Here is a 20,127-nt window from a genome sequence, read left to right as displayed (position 1 = left end):
CTAAACTGTTTGTACAATTTAAAATCTTACTATTTTCATGGTATTTATAAATAAGTTTTCTTGAAAAACAATGCTTCAGAATACATAGCATCGAATTTATCTATTATTTTCAAGAACTAAGTGTTGTCAGCGGTATAATTGATTTGTGCTTGTGCTTAGGTCCAAACACTGTTTCTCTTTCGCTTTGCCCGAGTAAGTGCATAGGAGAGTTGATTAAAATCAACTCCCAATAACATTACTCAATGTGACTATGATAATAATTGTTTCATTGCGTCATATTTTGTGTTTTAATAATATAATTGCATTGTACTTACGCATTTTTTGTTTTCGGAAATTCATTGTTTATCACAACTGAGAGTCACTGTAGCCAATGTGATAATTTTTTTTAATGAGAATGAGAGACAAATTACATTTAATTAAGACGGCCGACTTTATATATATATATATATATATATATATATATATATATATATATATATATATATATATATATATATATATATATATATATATATATATATATATATATATATATAAATATGAACTTTAGAAAATATTTAAAAAATATATTTCTTAATTGGATTCAAACTCAAATACATAAAGCTTTTCTTTTAATGAAAAAAAGTTTTACCCGTTGTAATGACTAAGCAATAGGAAAATTAAGTTTAAAAATTTTAAAGCGTCGATTTGTACAAAATATGAATTAAGAGAATTTTAATAATTTTGAATGGCTGTTATTCATGTTAATGATGTACATATATAAAAAGAAATTATAATTAGTTGACAAGGAAGGCCAATATTAGCTTCACACACCAATCATGATATTAACTTTCGCACACTGGTCAATCAAAACTTATAATTCCTTCACTGTTGCTTATATAAAGACTCCCAAAAAGTAAAAAAAAAATCTTCGTATAGTATTTTTTGAATGATGCATAAATTTTCATAGTAACATTGTGTTGCCTGATAATCCTTCTTTTCGTAAATAACAAAATCGATCAGTGGACAATTTCCCATAAAATATCAACAAAATATTTACTAAATTTTATTCATATCAAGAATGGCAACCTTTCGATACAACCTTTAACTTTTTCACCCCCACCTTTTTTTTTTGCAGTGTAACCATATTTTAACTAGTTTCAGTATTCACATGTAATTTATACACGTATATTAATAGGCATGGGAGGAATGCATTGGCGGATCCAAAGGGGGAATATAAATACTCTAATAATCTCAAATAAATGCCCATAAAATTGCTCATTTAAAGAATTTCGTACAACGACCGTAATTTTGTTCCTATATGAAAAAAACCCTATCGATTTTTTTTATCGAAATAAAGTACTCTCCTTCAGTATCCGGTGTTTACTACACCGAATAAACACGTGGGTTATGGTATTTTTCTGGAATACTAGCTACCCACATCATCATGAGACACAAAAAAGCCTTTTTTCCCCCTTTTTTTTTGTTTCCAACAATCGGGAATTCTGTTACAAAACTACCGTGTAAAAGGGTTATATGTAAACCATTATGAAAATGCAGAACTTTTCAAAACTTTCCCAAATACATGTATGATCGCATCTGTACTACTACCGGATCATGTAGCGCACCCATCACAGAAGTTCCCTGAGACGACAATTGCTTGTACCATTGTATTACACATGTATCGTATATTCAGCAGATCTTTTGTCATATCCGATCATTTAGACCTTTATTTAAGACCTGTAAACATCAAAGACATAAAAAATTACCAAAATAATCCATTTTTATAATAACTTGTCGTAATTAGTCCGAATTATTTTTTTGTTTCTTAGTGTTTCTTTTCTATTAAGCATAGACGCACGTTCTTATTGCTGGATACTTGGGGTTTTTTTAAGGCTAGAACTTATGCAAATCTTCTTTACCTAAACCAAAACAGCAAAAAGCTCAATAATGCAGTGCACTCTGATGTTGAAATAGATGTAAGATAGATAGTGACTAGATAAATGTTTATTAAATTTACGCACGGAAAACTTTCAAAAAGTCCTTGTTTATTGACAAGTAATGAATTTTGCACGTATTGATTTTCATCAATTGGAACCCCCCCCTTTTCGAAATTGCTGGATCCGCCTATGGAATGAACACTACTATGACATTATATATATATATATATATATATATATATATATATATATATATATATATATATATATATATATATATATATATATATATATAATTTATGATGTAGCATATGTACATGTACAGATTCACGCATGTTTACTCACTCCAAGCGAGACAACTGCTTCTTTAATTTCCTGAATCCGATCTAAATATGAATCACAGGAGTCGGTAACTTTCTGATATCGCGTCATCCCCACAATATGTACGTGTACACACAAAAAAGGAATCTCACTGACCCCTTTGGGAGGAATGCATATGACAAATAAATTAAAGAAGTTCTTTGTATCGATATAAATGATATTTGATGTTCTGATGTGATTTTTATTTTCATAATCATGTCTACGTACTTTACAAGTTTCACACACTTTTACATCATTTAATTTTGTTTTTTTTTTAAATTCTAAACTATCAATTAATTAATCATCCTACTATTAACTGTGATTGCTTAATGTTTATAAATATCTCTTTTTAAAAATTGAAAATAAAGGAATTGTGGATTAAGAAAGAAAAAAAATTACGATTGAACACTAACAGTATATGACAGTCACATATAATTATACACCGTGAGAATTAAACAAGCAACTTTAAGTTTTCAAACGACATGTATTAAATTTTGTAAATACATGTACTAGTATACAATGTATTCGTATTCTTACAAAAATATTGGTTTATTTCAATTTCTCCAATTTTTCAATTATTCATAGCATAGGACTATGTTAACTTTGCTTTTACTGAATCATTCACCAGAAAAAGGACGCATGATATGATGTTAATTTTTTAAAACAAAAAATAATTCATACGAGTGTTACAGACCCCCGTTTATTTACATTATAATTATTGTAGGTTTTGGCATGTTTAATTCATTGTTAGCATATTTTAAAAATGTAAAGATCTTATTTTTAATACAACGTCAAGTAGTTAACTATATACATCTAAATTGATTATGTCGCCATTTTACCTACATGTATGTCACATACATGTAGGTAAAATGGCGACATAATCATTGTCAATCAAGTTTTTCAATACTAAATTTCTTAATTCACGTTAACGTGAGGTATATTTTATGTATTTTAAGATAGGTAAAAAACCATTAATCCCCCATGAATATGAATTTCAAACGTTTGGACGAAATGTTTGCGGCTTTATTCCATTTTAAAACATATAACAGCATATCTTATGAATTCATCATCTACAAAAATACAAATCAAATAAATAATCAAATAATAACCATGAATCTTACTGAAACTACGAGAGCGAGATCAACATAAGCCGTTTGGATTGTTTTTCAATCTCGTATTTACTGTTATTAATTGGAATATGTATGACGTTAATTACTAAATAAATATTGTTTAAAATAAACTAAGAGAATTGCATATGAATGATAGAATTACACTCCTTATTGCATTTTTCTTGCTTTGATTAAAAATAAAAAAAGAGGATTTCACTTTAAATTAATCAACATTGATAAAGTATTCATTTACATGTACAATGTACAATAAAGTCATATGTTCCATCCCGCTAATCATTGGTGAGGTACTCTCTATTCATATGAACTTATAATCAAATTATCAGAGGAGTTCGGTTTTTTTGTTTTGTTTGTTTGTTTGTTTGTTTGTTTTTTTTTTTTGCAGAGGGATCGAGTGGGTCTGATGTCTAACGGTGTTATTTCTCAGTCATAATTAGCTTCAGTAACCCTGCAAGATCTTGGAGGGCTTTTCCGCGGTTTTACTTTAATATTATTTCCTGTAGTAAGGGATGATAAGACAATATTGCTTGTAAATCAATTTTGTTATTGCATTGCGTCTAATAAGACTTCTTTTACCCCTACGCAGTTGAATTCCACTGTACTTTGATCAATTATATATACGTCGGGATCGGGGTTCTTATCTGCGTCAACCATCGGCAACCAAAACAGACACTAAAAGTAGGTCAATAGATGCTGAGAGATCATTTGGGGGCCAAATATTTACGCTCAAAAACAGAAATCACGTGTTCAGATCGGATTTATCGTAAACAGCGCAGAAGAAGTTCATTCATTCGATCTATGTGACTGTGCTTTGTACATTTGTCTACAAACGATATACGCCAATCAGCTGATCGGCGTTTATTGAATTTTTTTTATTCTCCATCGGCAGAATATATGCATGCTGGTGATATATAGACTTCGCTGATATCATTAACAGTCTAGACGGACTCCCAAAACGGAGTCAACGGAAGTGAATTTCTGCAAGCATTTTGGACTCCGTTTTGGGAGTCTACGCATGCGCACTGGTACAAAATATGGCGATTTTTCGATGAAAACATGGGGTCAACAAGAAATCGTCTTGCAAAGTGCTGCATGTGTTGGCAGACTTCTAACATGTTTTAAAGGACCCAGGATATAATTTACTATCGATCGTATTTGCACGAAATAGGGGTTTATTTGCACTTAAGAAAGTTATTTCTCTTCGAAGTTAGACGTTTGGACGATGCTTAAAAAGTGATATTTTTGTGTTTTTAATGGAATTTAATCGTTAATAAAAGGTAAATTGCATTAAATTTTACTTCTTTCGTATTGTTTTACAATTTAAAATCACCAAACATACAAATTGATAAGTGCGTAAACGAAAAAAGCTTCAATTACTAACAAAAACTGGTTGCTCTAGCGATGATTAAAAACGTCTTTTTGGTATTTAAAAAATAGGATTGGTTGTTTGAAAGCCCAGAAAATGAAACAATTGTCACTCTAGATTCAATAACTCTTTAAATTGAACTGATTATTATCATCAAAACAATGGTAATCGTTCGCGGCATTTGCGATGTTAGGAAACCATGATAAATACATAATTATTCAAGATAATTGGATAATTTAGCGTGAAAAATATTAAAATGAGACTATACTTTTAACAAACAATGATAAATAAACATATCCAAGCGTTAAATTTATTTCAAAACAGTTATAGTTATGCGTGATCGAAGTTTTGGGTGAACTTTTCATTTTAAAAATTAATCTTACATAATACAAGTAAACGGTTATGAACATATGACAATAATATGACACATAAACGTTCAGAAATGTTTTTGAAATTTTAGAATTGATTTTTGTCGTGTTTTTGGCCAATTTTAGAGATTTATTGAAAACTAAGGGGCATTACTCGCACGTTGTTTACATTAGAAACGCCATTTTACCGCAATGCATGATGGAGCCAAAGACTCCGTTTTGGGAGTTAACTCCGTTTTGGGAGTCCCGTCTAGACTGATTAAGGTATGTCTGTATGGAATATGAGTGTGATATTTTTAATTTTGAAAATTTATGTTGGCAATTTTGTCTGTTTACAAGTAGATACGCAATTAGTGTAGCAGACGATAGGTTAAGTTTTTCTATATATTTAAAGCTCTACATAATAAAACGGATCATGCGGCATAACCGTGAATAGTGTCCTTAAATAACCTATTAGGAAATGCATTTTTCCCTGACATTGTACAAAGCCAGAGACGTATTATACTAACAGTATACGTCCCTGACAATGCTTAGCTAGGTAATCAGGAAATGCAAGCGGATATATTATTGAGAATAGTTTATAATTACATGTACATGTATAGCAAAATGAGATAGCCCAATTAAAAACTAACCCTAAGTAAAAAAGAAAAAGGAGGAGGATGGGTGGGTAAATTTGTGGGGGGGGGGGGCGGGCTGAAATTGCAGTAAATAAAACAGATCTTCGCAAGACCACTAAACAATGAAAATAAGCTAGAAGGGATCGCCACCCCCACCCCCCCCCCCCCAAAAAAAAAAAGAAAAAAAAAAGAAAAAAAAAAAGAAAAAGAAAAAAAAGAGACATATATATTTATGTGATTTATCATGTTAATAGAAAAAATAATGAACTAAAAACAGCAGAACAATCTTGAAAAAAATAATATTTCTGATATACATGGCCTCTTTTTGTATTAAATAGATAACCCATAATATGAATGACCATGCAGTCATTCATTAAATATATATTAATTCAATATAAAACTATCAAAGGTAAAATTAAAAAAAATAAAATTAGTTGTTCATATTAGAGTAATTAAGGTGATGACTAAATATATATATTTTTTTAAATATGAATATCATATGCATTCCACCAAAAAAACCCTTAAGAAACTTTTATCAGACAGAATTTATATGCTGCATTAAATACCATCTTTTGAAAAAGGATCTAAGATAGGATCATTATAAACAGCAGGTATTCGATTTCCTCCTTTTCATATTAAACACCGTGGAGTGATATTTACTGTGATTATGTGAAATCATCAAGATAAATTTACAAATTGGAGCAGAAAATTTCTATTCTTCAGTGGCATTTAGAATGCCTATAGGTATCTATATAGTTCAGGTTCTATAAATAATGCCTGTAAAATTCCCTCCATAGCTTTACGTAGCCGCATTGCATGAAGGTGTATTTATTATCAAAACCGATTTGGTTTGACTTTTCCTTTAGCGTCACGATCATTTCTGTCAGCTACGTCATGCATAAATTATACACGCCGCCGTTGTGAAAACTTTATGATTGGTTGAGTTAGGCGGAGTTATCAGTACATGCTTATGCAATGCCAGAGTTGAAGGATTTCTCAGAACAGTTCATTTCCCCCCAATATTATTCATTCAAAATCGACTATCCCCTATGTTTAAATTCTGTGCAAAACTTTCTCTCTCTCTCTCTCGGTCTCTGTAAACGGGCGTTAAACCATAGCCTCAACTCAAGCTACGGTCCAGAGTACGGCGTTATAAAAAATATAATATTTAGAAGTTGCATGTGCTAATCGTTCAATTCATGTAAATACCGTAAATGTGTAATATGCACATGTATTACCTACTAACTTGCCAGTCGAAGTGATAGATATGAATTCCTCGATTTCTACACCTTTCGATCGGCAATCGACAGTCAATAAAAGAATTGAACGATGGTGTGAAAGAACGAGACGGAAGTGGAGAGTGCATGTGCGTCTTCATTAGACAAGTGTCCGATTCGTTTCTCTTCTGTTGCCCTATCACTTTCGGTGTAATATATATATATACACTAAAATATCCACAAACCATTTACTGCAGATTTCTTTATTTTACCTGTCTCTGAACCGCCGATCACCAGCTCCATACATGAACAATGGTTTGTTTACATACATAAAAAATACAGTTCTTGATCCGCCTTCCGAGTACGGAAGAAGGTTGTTTAATAGGAGAAAGTTTGGGGCAAGTAAAATACAATTATTAACAGTAAACTAAATGAAGAATTATTATTTTTTTCAAAAATAGCGTTATTTTTATATGCGGCAAATTGCCGTAAAGTTTTTTTGTACATGTAAGTATTGTATGCACTGTAGCTTTATATTTTCTAACCCAAAATTTATACATAGAGCTACAGCTGTATATGTTATGTACCGTATGTATTGTTTTATCACAAGTATACACTTTCGAAAATAGCCCAATTTCGACAGTCACGAGTACCCATGTGAATTTTTCATTCTCAGATATGTTGTTGTTCTGTCCGTGCATAATTTAGTCTTAGTTAACCAGCAGCCAATCAGCGGTAAGCTGAATCCACCAATAAAAAAATTGTGGTTAAGGTGCGGGTATTGTTTATGTATGACGTAGCTGAAAGAGTTGAACGCGACGCGATCGGTAAAGTCAAACCAAATCGGTTTTAGTAATATATCTCTGTCCATTTAAATTACCCCCTTTTTTGCATAGACATTGGAGAACAGCTGATTGCAATGCAATGAAAGGTAAACACTGGTTAGGTCGCTAGCACTGAAGAAAATGGATTAGATGCACAGCACTTTTTAAGGTATGGTTTAACTAGTAATATTTTTTAAACAATAAAATGCTTTCTTTGTTGTTTTCAATCAGGGTATTCCAATTACATGAATTAAGGATGCTGCAGCTAGGAAAGAATACACAACCTGCTATTTATTTTGAGCTGTTTTGTGTCATTTTTTTTTTTTTTGCAATGATCACATTAATCCATTAAGAGACAACATTTTTTGAAAGAAATTTTAAACTAAGTCATATTGTTCATGAATCCATTAAAAGAAGAAAGAAATTTCAAACTTATTGTTCATGTTCCATGTATGTGCATAATTAATTCACTGTACAGTTGCTAGATTCTAAAACTAAAATACAGCTAGTATGGTACATGTACAACTCATTGACTACATATATATATTGGCTGAATAGTTGTATTTATAAAGAGTGAGTTGATTTAACACTTTGCATATCCTGATCTTGAAGGGCCTGGCTGGGGGGGGGGGGGGGCTTAAAAATTCAATTTTCTTAAATTTACATAGTTTATTAGTTGATGGATTAATTAATATTTATATATTTGCTGAATGACTCGATTACCCCTCTAACCTGCCCCCCCCCCCCCAGCCCCCCCCTTTCAAGCACACACACAGAATGATGGTGTATAGTCATGCAAGGCTGACAGCAATAACATGCTGCAAAATGCATATGCATTTCTATTACATGTATGTAATAATTGCCGATCGATACCTGACATAGAGCAATTAAATTTCAAAATCTAAATTATTTAAAAGTTATTAGACTGTCAATATGGTCAATATGCAAATTTTTTATTGTAAGTTGAATATTTAAAAATTGTTAATGGTAAACTTATTGGTATGTTTCTGTCTTGCAATGTTATCATTTATGCCTAAAGATCTGGCTCCACCATCACCAAAAATCCCTCAACTCATTCCTCAACTCAAATCCTTTAAAGAAAAGTGCATTGAGGTCAAATCCCAGATTTGAGGCTGAGTATTGACTTGGGGAAAGTTGGTGATGGCGGGGCCAGAAAACCCAAAAAACATTATATAAATAAGCATTATCTACTTTTATATGATTTTAAGTTTGACAACTCATAGTCATATGATTCAAATTTTAACTTTTTAAGGAGAACTAATAAAAAATATAAAAACGTACATCCTACACACAATTAAATGTCCTATGAAAGGAAAAAACATGCACATTGTACCAGCAATATACATGTATGTCACTTGCATGCATTCATTTAAAAAATACATGTACATTAGTAAAGCTTATTGTACATGTAGCACATACCTCTCAGATATTTGCATGAATATTTGTTTTGAACTATTCAGTTATCTGATGGAGTATGTATATAGTGTGTGGATGGATACTTGACACAGAAGTGTCACTCAGTATCTCTACTGTTTGTACAGACAGGGGGATATAGCGACGGACTTAAAACGTCAGTTCGCTCGTACAACAGGTCATGCTCAGAAGTATGCCATCTCTTTCATTGCGAGCTCATTGAGGTGTTAATGCTGTATGCTCACAGGTTCATATGTATACACATGTATTTTCAATTTTATTCAAATGGGTTTTTTTTCTTCATACTTTTTTTTTTCATCAACCAGGATATTAAATGTCAGTCTTATTTTTGTTATTTAGGTTATTGCTATTAGTCCATGGGTATGAAGTGTGTATTTTGCAGTTGCAGAATTTTTTTATTGAGTTAATTAGATTTGACACTACATTTTATTTATACATGTATTAATAAAACAAAAAACTTCCTGATGGAAAAGAGATGTGTACCTTGTAAATATATTGTACAAAAGAGGTAAATTTTTTTTGAAATCATGCATAGTGTTTTGTTTATTATCTTTTTTTTTCTTTTCTTGTTATAGGTATAACACTTTAAAATGGCCAAGGATGAAAAAAAGAATGTGGACATACCAAAGATTGAGATAGAATTCACACCAAGATTTGGAAGTAATGTAGACACTAGCCGACCGGCCAGGAAAGGTCCCCAGGAGGAGGAATTTGTCCCTCCCGATGGGGGATGGGGCTGGGTGGTGTGCATTACGTCGCTTTTAACAAATGGGACAGCTTTCAGCATCCTCAATACGTTTGGCATAATATATGTGTACCTTATTAAGGAATATGCACACGGAGACCCAGATATTTCTTTCAAGACATGTAAGTATGAACAATTTTTTTGCTTTGGATTTTTAAAGGTGGCTTCTAAAGGCAAAATAACAAAAGTACATGTTCATAATTATGTCAATAGTTATAACTAAACACTGACATTAATATGACAAATACTGTAAATTACAACAACTGATGTCCACATAGTATGATTGTTCATGTTTTCGTTCAACTTCCTTGATTTTGTTATTGTATATCAAAATTACACATACTTCCTCTACATAAAAATGACACTAGGTACATCATCTTTGTTTCCTCTTTGTAAAGTAATTTTGTATAAATACAACAATATTCATTAAGGTTAAGGACTGTTCTTGTCGATGGACATCTTCACTTGCTAGTGAGTAGGCATATTTTTGATTCAGTGAGTGAGTGAGTGAGAGAGAGAGAGAGAGAGAGAGAGAGAGAGAGAGAGAGAGAGAGAGAGTTTTCTAACTTTATGATGCTATTCAAGATATGTTGATTGTCAAGGTCACAACAAATAAATGAAATTATGAAATGAATATACTGCCATGTAGAATAAAATATATTACATGTAATGCACTATTACAATAATTATTGTAATGACATGTAACACACATTTCTGTTTGTGTACATGGACTAGCACTTGATCTAATTTTTTTGTGTGAATGTCCTTGAACTTTATCCTGCTTAAACCAGTACATAGGCGGACTTTGTCTTAAGAATTTTCAATTCTGCAAACTCTGTTCTCTAAGTGGAAAATTACTGGAAAGGTAATGCTGTAATTATTCTACATAATAAATAGACTGCATCTGTTATTTCCATGACAAAATATCCTATTGCTGCATGCTGATGACTCCACTTTTAGTTGAATAATAAGGTATATTTCATGTATCTTCCAAGTTATATACACAGGTCTATATAACTTCAGACATGCATCTCTGAATAGCTTTAAGTTTTATTTTGGATAATTTACTTTCAAATTCAAAATCCGATCACCTAAAAATTATAAATATGCAAAAATAGAAGTCATTGGTCTAATAAATCTAAGCCGTTTTTGTTTTATCTTGAGATAAACAAGCTCTAGAACCCTTTAATCTTGGTACAGGTTGGATATGTTTCGTTTGGTTTGTGAATAAATAATGATTTTTTTGTGCCAAGGTAATTATTCATGTCCACAGAGATCTACAACCTTTCTATTTTTTTTGGCAGATTTTCTTGTTGTTTACCGATTTTTATGAAGGTTTGATGTTTTACTGCTAATTTATGCCAATTGTTATTAAAGTAGTAAAAGTTTATAACTTTTTTGTGTGCTAAACACAAAATTTAACAGACATGCGAGTCTGCATGATATTTTTATGCAATATGTAATTTAAAAGCAATAACTAAGCACAGGTGCACGTGAAACCAAGTAACTAATTATTCTCTTAAAATGATAGATTTTCAGATGCAACCCTTTAGGTAACTCATTTTTGGAGTAGTAGTTCTTTTTTCTTCAAGTACATTTCATTTTCACTTTAAACAATGCATGAAATGTACTTAAAAACTGTCAATGTGTCTCCTAATATTGAACAAGGACATGGGTTCACCTTGTGAATTTAACACCGTATTTAAAACACCTTGATTAATTTCGAAGAACAATGACCGATAAGCTAGAGGCCACTGCGGTACACATGCGCATACAATACATGTATGTACCCGAAATTAAAGTATTGCTTTGAATGAGCAAAATTTATAGATGTGCACGTTTTCACCGCTTGAACTCCAATGGTCCGGGACTCGTTTTCGTGTCATACAATGTAAAAAGTTCGAATTTTATTTAAATATCACGTTGTTTTTATGCTGATCAATTTCATACTTTTAAGTAGGTGAGGAGGTGGGGGAGGGGTTAGGGTTTGGTTCAGCGCCGGTATTGAAGTTTTGTTTGATAAAAGAGTGTAGTACTCGTTTGACCCGTTTATACCGGAGCTTTTTGTATTTTGCTGATTGTGCAATCCAGTCTCATTTCCATTTCAGTGAATTTTCCCTCTTAAATTTTTACTTTGATCAATCACTAGTCTTAAGCCTGTAAAATAAATATGGTACCCCCCCCCCCCCCCCCTCCCGCCAATAATAAAAAATTTGACTTTTAGATAAACCTAGTTTCACACACTGAACTATGGTTATTTTCAATCTTTGGCAGCATTTATTGACAATCAGCGGACCTGTAATGCGATGAATGCATGTTTTGTTGACTGTATTTTTTGTTGTAGAATAAAGCTGCGCAATTCAAGCAATCTCCATCGTTACAGCTGCACTGTATCCGTGGCATGTGACAATGTGACTAATTTACAACATGCTGAAATCAGCTGACATACGTGTACAGTGTATGCATCATCATCAACAAATACCACTCGAATCACCCTCTCTATGATATACATTGTCACTTAAGAGCAATCGAATTAAATTTACAGTAACCCTGTTTTCAGTTTTCGAACTAACGTAATTTATGACAAGCTCATTGCAAAAATAACTCTACCCAGTGAATCTCCCCCCAACATATGATAACTGCCTTAGCTATATTATTAAGTCGTATACATACATTCACGACCGTGAGAAAACAGGAGGGTGTCAAGAACAGAATGATATACCATGCATCACCATCTAAGCAAGAATTTATGGTTTATTGTAAATCTGTGCAGTGCGTCGCTATAGAGTCGCAGTATACGAGGGGCCAAGGATACCCGACCCTGAATGTTATCTGTTATATCATGAGACTGACTTTGCATACCTGTATAAATACACCTGGGCAAAGTGCTGATGACCTATTTAAATACAGGTCTCCGTTAAAGTAAAAAAATGTGCAGCTGAATATATATTATCTTTTTGGATCCGCTCCTGAATTCCTGTTTGATCAAGGTTTTTACTAAATGAATATTGCATCTACGGAAAAAGTCAAGTCTAGTATAATTATGTTTTACACACCCACCATAACCCCCAAGATCGTGTAGGCGTTTTTGTGTGTTTGATGGGCGGGAGTTTGATTGGGTTCGGGGGGGGGGGGGGTGGGGGTGGTGAATTAACGTGTCCACCAAACTTCATATATTAAGATATGATTAATTCGATTGAGAGTAGAATGCTGTCTGGATATTTTGGAGTACATGCATGAACATTTATGGTAGGTCGGAGGGGGGTGGGGGGGGGGGGGAGAGGGGTGTTGTAGTGGCGAGTTCAAGGTCAACTTCATGTACCACAGATCGATATATTCTACCACAGATCGATATATTCTGTAGTTACATGTAGCTGACATGTTGCATGTAAATGTGTGTCTGTGAATGGTTAAATCTTAATAAGTTTCTTCTCACACATTATTACAATTCTAACCCCGAATCAAAATCATTGAGTGAACTGCGTTAGTATACAAATACATCATAGAAAATTGACAAAATATTGAGTTCAATGCATCAATGAAAAAAAATCAAATCTAAAAACATATCTGTTGTGCGCCAACCCTCAATCCCCCCCCCCCCCCCCCCCCCCCCCCCATGTTCCACTTATACCACCACTCTTTGACACTAATCTTCCACATAACCTAGGGACAATCTAAACTCCTTGACGAAATAAGCTATGTCGATGTCAGTGTTATGTCAACACGAGGCGAGAAGCGTTTGATGCGATTAACAGGTTCAATACACACACATTACACGCAATTTGTCAATAACAAATACACATTATTAGGCAACTCGAAGCGGGAGGTGGTGACATTTTTGTAAAAAGTTGTCATCATAGCAAACAATTTGTATTTTACACGCCCAGCAAATAAAATCAGATTATTACACAGGTCAGCGAATAGCAGATAAATATTATATCAAGAAAAGCATATACACATGAAAATGTACGACCGAGACACCAATGGACCTGATACAATGTATGTAATCATGAAAAATGGCAGTAATATGCAGTTCATCAAATAAAAAAAAATGTAATCTTAGTATAAATAAACAGATTTTTTTTTTTATAATGGACGAACAATAAACAAAAGTTGATGAAGTATTAATTTCAATGTTATTGTCGATCGAGACCAAAACAAGTGTGTCACGAGTTTTAATCAGGCCACTAATTTATAAACTTAAGTGGCAAAACTACTGTATGTAACCCTTAAGACCAAAAGTGCCTGTTACAAAGTCGCATTATAAACTATTCAGGAGAGAACGTAATTATATTTGTACAAGGCACGTACATGTATATTGCTTTCTGTTCAACTACATGTATTTATTAACTTTTCCTACGTATTCTTAAATGAAAGAAAAAAAAACAACCCGACTTACATGTATATTAATCAAAATTTAATATTCGATGGAAAAAAAATCAAGACATTTTCTCAATTCTTATTTCGGAGAATTTGTGTAAAAATTCTACAATATCTAACTTTGCGAACATTTTGACTATTTTTTGATGACCGTAGTGTTCGTGACTTGTAAAGTATTGTTAGAGTCATTCTGTTATTACATGTACATATGCATTTGTACATGTAATAACATTGTAAATTTAGACGATTATTTCTCTTTTGAAATACAGAATGATAATGCAAAATGGCAGGTCTTATAGTCTCTTGTGTTTCAAAATTAAGATACATGTAATATTAATAATTTTTCACGTTTTTTTACAGCATGGGTAGGGTCGGTTTGCACTGGCATCACCTTCTTGATCTGCATCTTCGCCAGCATAAGCAGCGACCGAATCGGCATCAGGCCGACGGCGTTTTTCGGCGCCGCCTTAGGCGCCGTGGGACTCATATCTAGTGCGTTTATAACGAAGCTGGAGCTCCTATACCTAACCTATGGCATATTATTGGGAATCGGCGGCGGATTCGTGTACTCCCCATCTCTAGTCATTCTTGGACACTACTTCAAAAGGCACATGGGCATTGTGAACGGTATTGTTGCCTTTGGAAGTTCCATGTACACCATCATTCTGTCCATCGTTCTGCCAATTATTCTGGAATCGCTCGGCATTAAGTATACGTTTTTGATTCTGGGAGGAATGTATTGTATGTTGTTGGTGTGCACTCTAACTTGGAAGCCTCTTTTTCACAGAGAAAATAACATTCCCGACTTGGCTTTGTCCAAAGAGAGCATTGTTGAACACTTCGACGACTGCTGCTCTTGGACGAAGAAATACCTTAACGTGGGACTCTTTAAGAACCGGGCCTACCTGTTCTGGTTCCTGGGGCTTTCCACGTCGTTGTTTGGGTATTTTGTTCCATTTGTACACTTAGTAAGTATATTTAACCCTTTTTTGGGGGAAAAAGTTACTTTTCTTGTAATGCAATTTGCCAAAAGAAAAATGTTCATCTTCAACATCACTATAACATTATTAGGAGTTTCTTTTGTGTATCTGTTCAACTATGACAAAATCTAACTTTCATGTAATTTTATTTATTCAGACAAAGCAATTTTTTATCTGATTTTTGGTGACAACCAAATGATAATCTGAAGTTGCAATTACATAATTTTAAGAAGCGGGTTTACAATAATCGTTACATTTTCATAAGAAAAAATTAAATAAAAACAATGAAAAAATTTGAAGATGCGAGGAACCTCTCATTCATGTTAAAATACAAAATTTTTATTAGTTCTGTTCAGACGTGGTCAACTTGATGTGTAGAGCCCTCATTCATATAAAGATAACATGTACCTCCAGCGTTAGATACCGGTATATACATGATTTATTGACTATCAAACCAATTATAAACAAATTATGATAAAAATTATCTTAGAGGTCCACAAAGGTGATCGAAGTTTGCTCAGGTTTGTCCAATAAAGATATCGGGACCGCGAGCCCTTTAAAATTCCTCGTGTCAAAATTTTGTGGAAATTAATATGCGGCTAATTCAACGTGTAAGTAAAATGGCTTATGATATATAGAAAGTATCAATGATAGACCTAGAAACCAATTTTATGTGACATTTGTTAGTAATTGAACACACCTGAATGACCTTAAGTAATTTGCACTGTAATATTAAAAAGCACCCCCCAAAAATATGAACAAAAAAAAATAATAAAAAAAATATAAATAAAACCACACAAACAAAACCAACAACTCCCCCCCCCCCCCCCCCCCCCAAAAAAAAGAGAGAAAAACCCCCCAAAACAAAAATCAATCAAATAGACCGCCCCCGCCATGTTTTCATACGTTGGCGTTAAGTTTGGTAAACCACCTGTAACCCGTTCAGGTGTAATACATGATGAACCCTTCATGCTGTGAGTTAAATTCTAGAATATACAAAGTTCATTACATGCCAAGAGTTTATCTGGACCACAGATTTTTAGCTCTTATCTAGAACAATTATTTTGTCTTTACCTCATAAGGACAAATGATATTTTGTTCTTAGTGTTACAAGTCACATAGCAGGATATTTCGTTAGGTGCCATTGGTGCAGAACGAAGCGCTATTCACAGTCCTTTCTGATATAATTTATTTTAATAATTAAAATATACAACATGACTAAAGTTATGGCTGTATGTTTCATGTTATTCAACATGACTAACATAGTCATGTTGTATATCTCATTTATTTATCAAGTTAATTAAAAAAAATTAACACGATATTTTTATAGTCATGTTGTATATTCTGTGTATCATGTTAATTTTTAATAAATAAAATAAACGTGACTACATTCATGTAGTCGTCATTGTCATGTTGCACTAAATTTTAAATAAGTTGTTGTGTTGAATATCTGTTTTAGAAGCCCGTACCTGTATATAAATATTTTGGTCTGCAGATAAACTGAACTAAAAAACAATTTAGTATATTCATTTGGTATTAACGTATGTTTTGAGTTATAGTAATCTTATCTCGAAAACAATTTAGCATATTTAGTTGGTATTTATAAACGTACATTTTGGGTCATGGTCCTTGCCCGATTTTTTATTAGACTTTTTATCGGTCAATCCCTTGAAGATTACAAGGGTAAATTCCATTCTAGTTAACAGACAAGGATAAACTCAACTTGTCCTATGATCTAACAGCATGTATATTATTAGTATATTATCAGTAAATTACTATCAAAGACAAACCAAGCTTGATTTCATGGAAAAAACCCCACATCAGCCTAGATAATTTTATTATTCAGTTACTTGTGTGTCCTATCATACGTTTTGTATTTGCACCCAAATGATGGTAAAAATAGAATTGATATGTAAAAATTTTTATGATAAAATATTTACAACAATCACATCCATGTTCCACACAATGGTAAAGTTTCTAATCAATTCAAAGTCTTTTACTATGAAGTTCATACATGTATGTATATCCACATAGTTGTCAAGTTTTCATGATACACATATATCTTTAAATGAGTTAATTACTGTGGTTTCGTTAATATTCAAGGGTATCAAATTTCGTGGATAAAGTGGCAATCACAGTTTCAAGGATACGTAAATTCGTGGCCAATGACCCTATCAATACAAAATGTTGAAAGAAATTGCATTTCAATGAACTTTTAATTTCATGGATCAACTTAACAACGAAATCCACGAAAATTGGTATTCAACGAATATTAATGAAACCACAGTATCTTGCTTTGAATAATATGTAGATGGTTTTGTTAACCACTCTTTTTGCTAACCAGAAAACTATTAACAAAGCATTTCTTTGTATTCAGGTAAAGCATTCGCAAGATGTCTTTCCTGGTTCGAATGCATTTATTCTCATCACTTGCATGCAAGTAACTTCGGGTGTTGGACGGTTAGTGTTTGGAAAAATTGCGGACTTCCAGTTCGTCAACCGAGTCTACATGCAACAATGCGCGTTTGTGGTGATGGGCATAGTAACAGCATGCATTCCATTTTCGGCAAGTTTTGAAGGACTAATTGCTATTTGCCTGATTTTGGGGATCTGCGATGGAGTTTTTGTCTGTTTGTTAGGTCCTATTGCCTTTGACATCGTAGGCCCCATGGAGGCATCCCAAGCCATTGGGTTTATGCTGGGCGGATTCTCTTTGCCCTTGACGGTGGGGCCTCCAATTGCAGGTTTGTTTTCTGTTTTTGTCTGTTGAAATTAAAAGTATTAAAAAAAAATGAAGACCAATTAAACCCAAATAATAACAAAACCATCACATGAAGAAGCATTTTAGATTTTTTTTATCTCTTAACAATACAATGTATGCTTTTTCTTTGTTACAATACAAATATATAAGTATTTAAAATTAAAAAATTAATCCAAGTCGAATGATGGAATCGTATGAGGAATCCAATCTTCAAAGAAATGTACATATGAAACATAAAAAATATCATCATTTTGAAAATAAAACTAGAACATATTTAGGAATAAACACTCATATGAACACGATTTCCAGATTAAATATTAAATTATGACTTAAACCAGCGTCAAAAAATGACAAGAGTTCTAGATAAAAGTATTAATTATAATAGAAAACTAAATTGCTGATTTGTTTGTGAATTATGTAAATCAACTACTTAACCATGGTATTAAAAGATATTTACAGATCTAATGAATTGCTGTTTTAGGACTGCTCTACGACAAACTCCATTCCTATGAAGTGGCGTTCGTGGCCGCCGGTGTTCCTCCTATCCTTGGTGCTATTGTCATGTGCTTTATTCCCCGAGTCAAACAGGTCAGTGGTCTTTTCTGCTGCAAAAGAGACAGCAAAAATCATATACTTACATCTACAGTATACAAATACCCTATATAAAAATGGTTCATGAAAAAACGGGGTTCAATTTTTATTTTAGATTGTACTTAGATAATTGAAACCGTTGAATAAGAAACCATCAGATACGTTTTTTGTTTGTTTTTTTTTATCTATGACTTACATCGTTTCATGCCATCTCTCTAGAATAAATGAACACTAAATATACAAAACTTAAAACAGAGGCGTTGAAGTTCACTTCTTTATACCCGTAATTTAACTTTATTGATAGAAAATATTGGTATTACATTCTTACATTTCGTACCTATTGAGTTACGATGTACATGTACTAATTTAAAAGAAACTTCCCTATTTTGTTTGAATTAAAGTTGATATAAATACACATGTTTTATTAAGATCTGTTAATTCACAGGACATGATTTTGTTGATATTTTAGAGTTATCCCGCTGTAACAGAAACTCAGACATTTGCGTCTATCTCCATGTTGGATGTGCACCTTGCTAGTTCAAGCAGATCAGGTAAATGCAAACATTCTATTTTGATTAAAAAAACCCCAGAAACAAGCATAAACTGATTACTTAACATACCTGAATAAAGAGTTCCTTTGTGACATTTAGCTCTATGATTTGTGATTACAAGAGTTATATTAAATTTTATTAAAATACAAGAGTTATATTTAGTGCATTATTTGCGTGTTAATCTTACTTGCATCCTCTTTTTCATAAGTTTGTATATTCATTGTTAACTTCATTGAAAAGAACAAGTTTTCTTATTTTATGATAAGAAATTTGGTATTTGTTAATAAAAAAGTAACAGAAAATTATTCGGTTATATAATGACTCCATTAAATCTACTACAATTGCAGTACTAACCTGATATGTTTCATATTTCTTAGCGCAATTAAACCAACTGAATCAGCAGAATGGTATCAATGGACATCCGGGAACTACCTCTGAGCTAGAAGTGGTCCGTATCGTAGAACTGCTAGACCCTGCCGACCAGGAAGATGGCAAGCTCCTAGACTCACAAAACAACGACATCAAACACAGATTGAGAAGTGCCTCCAAGAGTTCCAACGAAGATGAACAATCAGAAAAAGACTCAGACTCTCTTCTGGATAAGGAAAATGTCAGCTGATAGGAGAAAGTTGATGCTGAAAGAAAAGAGGGCGTGATTTTTGGTGTTTGTTTCTATTTGTTGGACATTTTATCAGCTTTAAGGCCAGTGGTTGGTTGTGGTATGTTGAATTGATATCGACTTACCAACTTCGAGGCATGTTTAAGTCTACCAAATGACTCAGGATTGACGTAGATATCAATGGTATATTTGTGTTGGTGAGGTTGTTGGATGTTTTATCTATTGTGATCAATATACTTTTTAAAGG

General features: G+C 32.9%; 1 protein-coding gene across 3 annotated transcripts; it reads left to right on the top strand.

Annotated features, from left to right (window-relative positions):
- Positions 1-7,836: 7,836 nt before the first annotated feature.
- Positions 7,837-20,116, top strand: LOC105330183 (monocarboxylate transporter 10). 3 transcript variants are annotated; one of them, XM_066070666.1, is made up of 7 exons: positions 7,837-7,967; positions 9,829-10,120; positions 14,739-15,346; positions 17,736-18,102; positions 18,601-18,707; positions 19,180-19,261; positions 19,639-20,116. In XM_066070666.1, the coding sequence occupies exons 2-7, from the start codon at positions 9,844-9,846 to the stop codon at positions 19,878-19,880; spliced, it is 1,683 nt and encodes a 560-aa protein (XP_065926738.1). In that variant the 5' UTR covers positions 7,837-7,967; positions 9,829-9,843; the 3' UTR covers positions 19,881-20,116. The 3 variants fall into 3 exon arrangements, with proteins under 3 accessions (XP_065926738.1, XP_011430084.3, XP_011430083.3); XM_011431782.4 differs by lacking the exon at positions 7,837-7,967 and adding an exon at positions 9,246-9,456; XM_011431781.4 differs by lacking the exon at positions 7,837-7,967 and adding an exon at positions 9,246-9,467.
- Positions 20,117-20,127: the final 11 nt, after the last annotated feature.

Source organism: Magallana gigas, chromosome 9 (genome assembly GCF_963853765.1).
Source record: "Magallana gigas chromosome 9, xbMagGiga1.1, whole genome shotgun sequence".
In the NCBI taxonomy this organism is placed as follows: domain Eukaryota; kingdom Metazoa; phylum Mollusca; class Bivalvia; order Ostreida; family Ostreidae; genus Magallana; species Magallana gigas.
The sequence above is the reverse complement of the archived record's forward strand: the minus strand, read 5'-3'. Positions and strand labels throughout refer to the sequence as shown.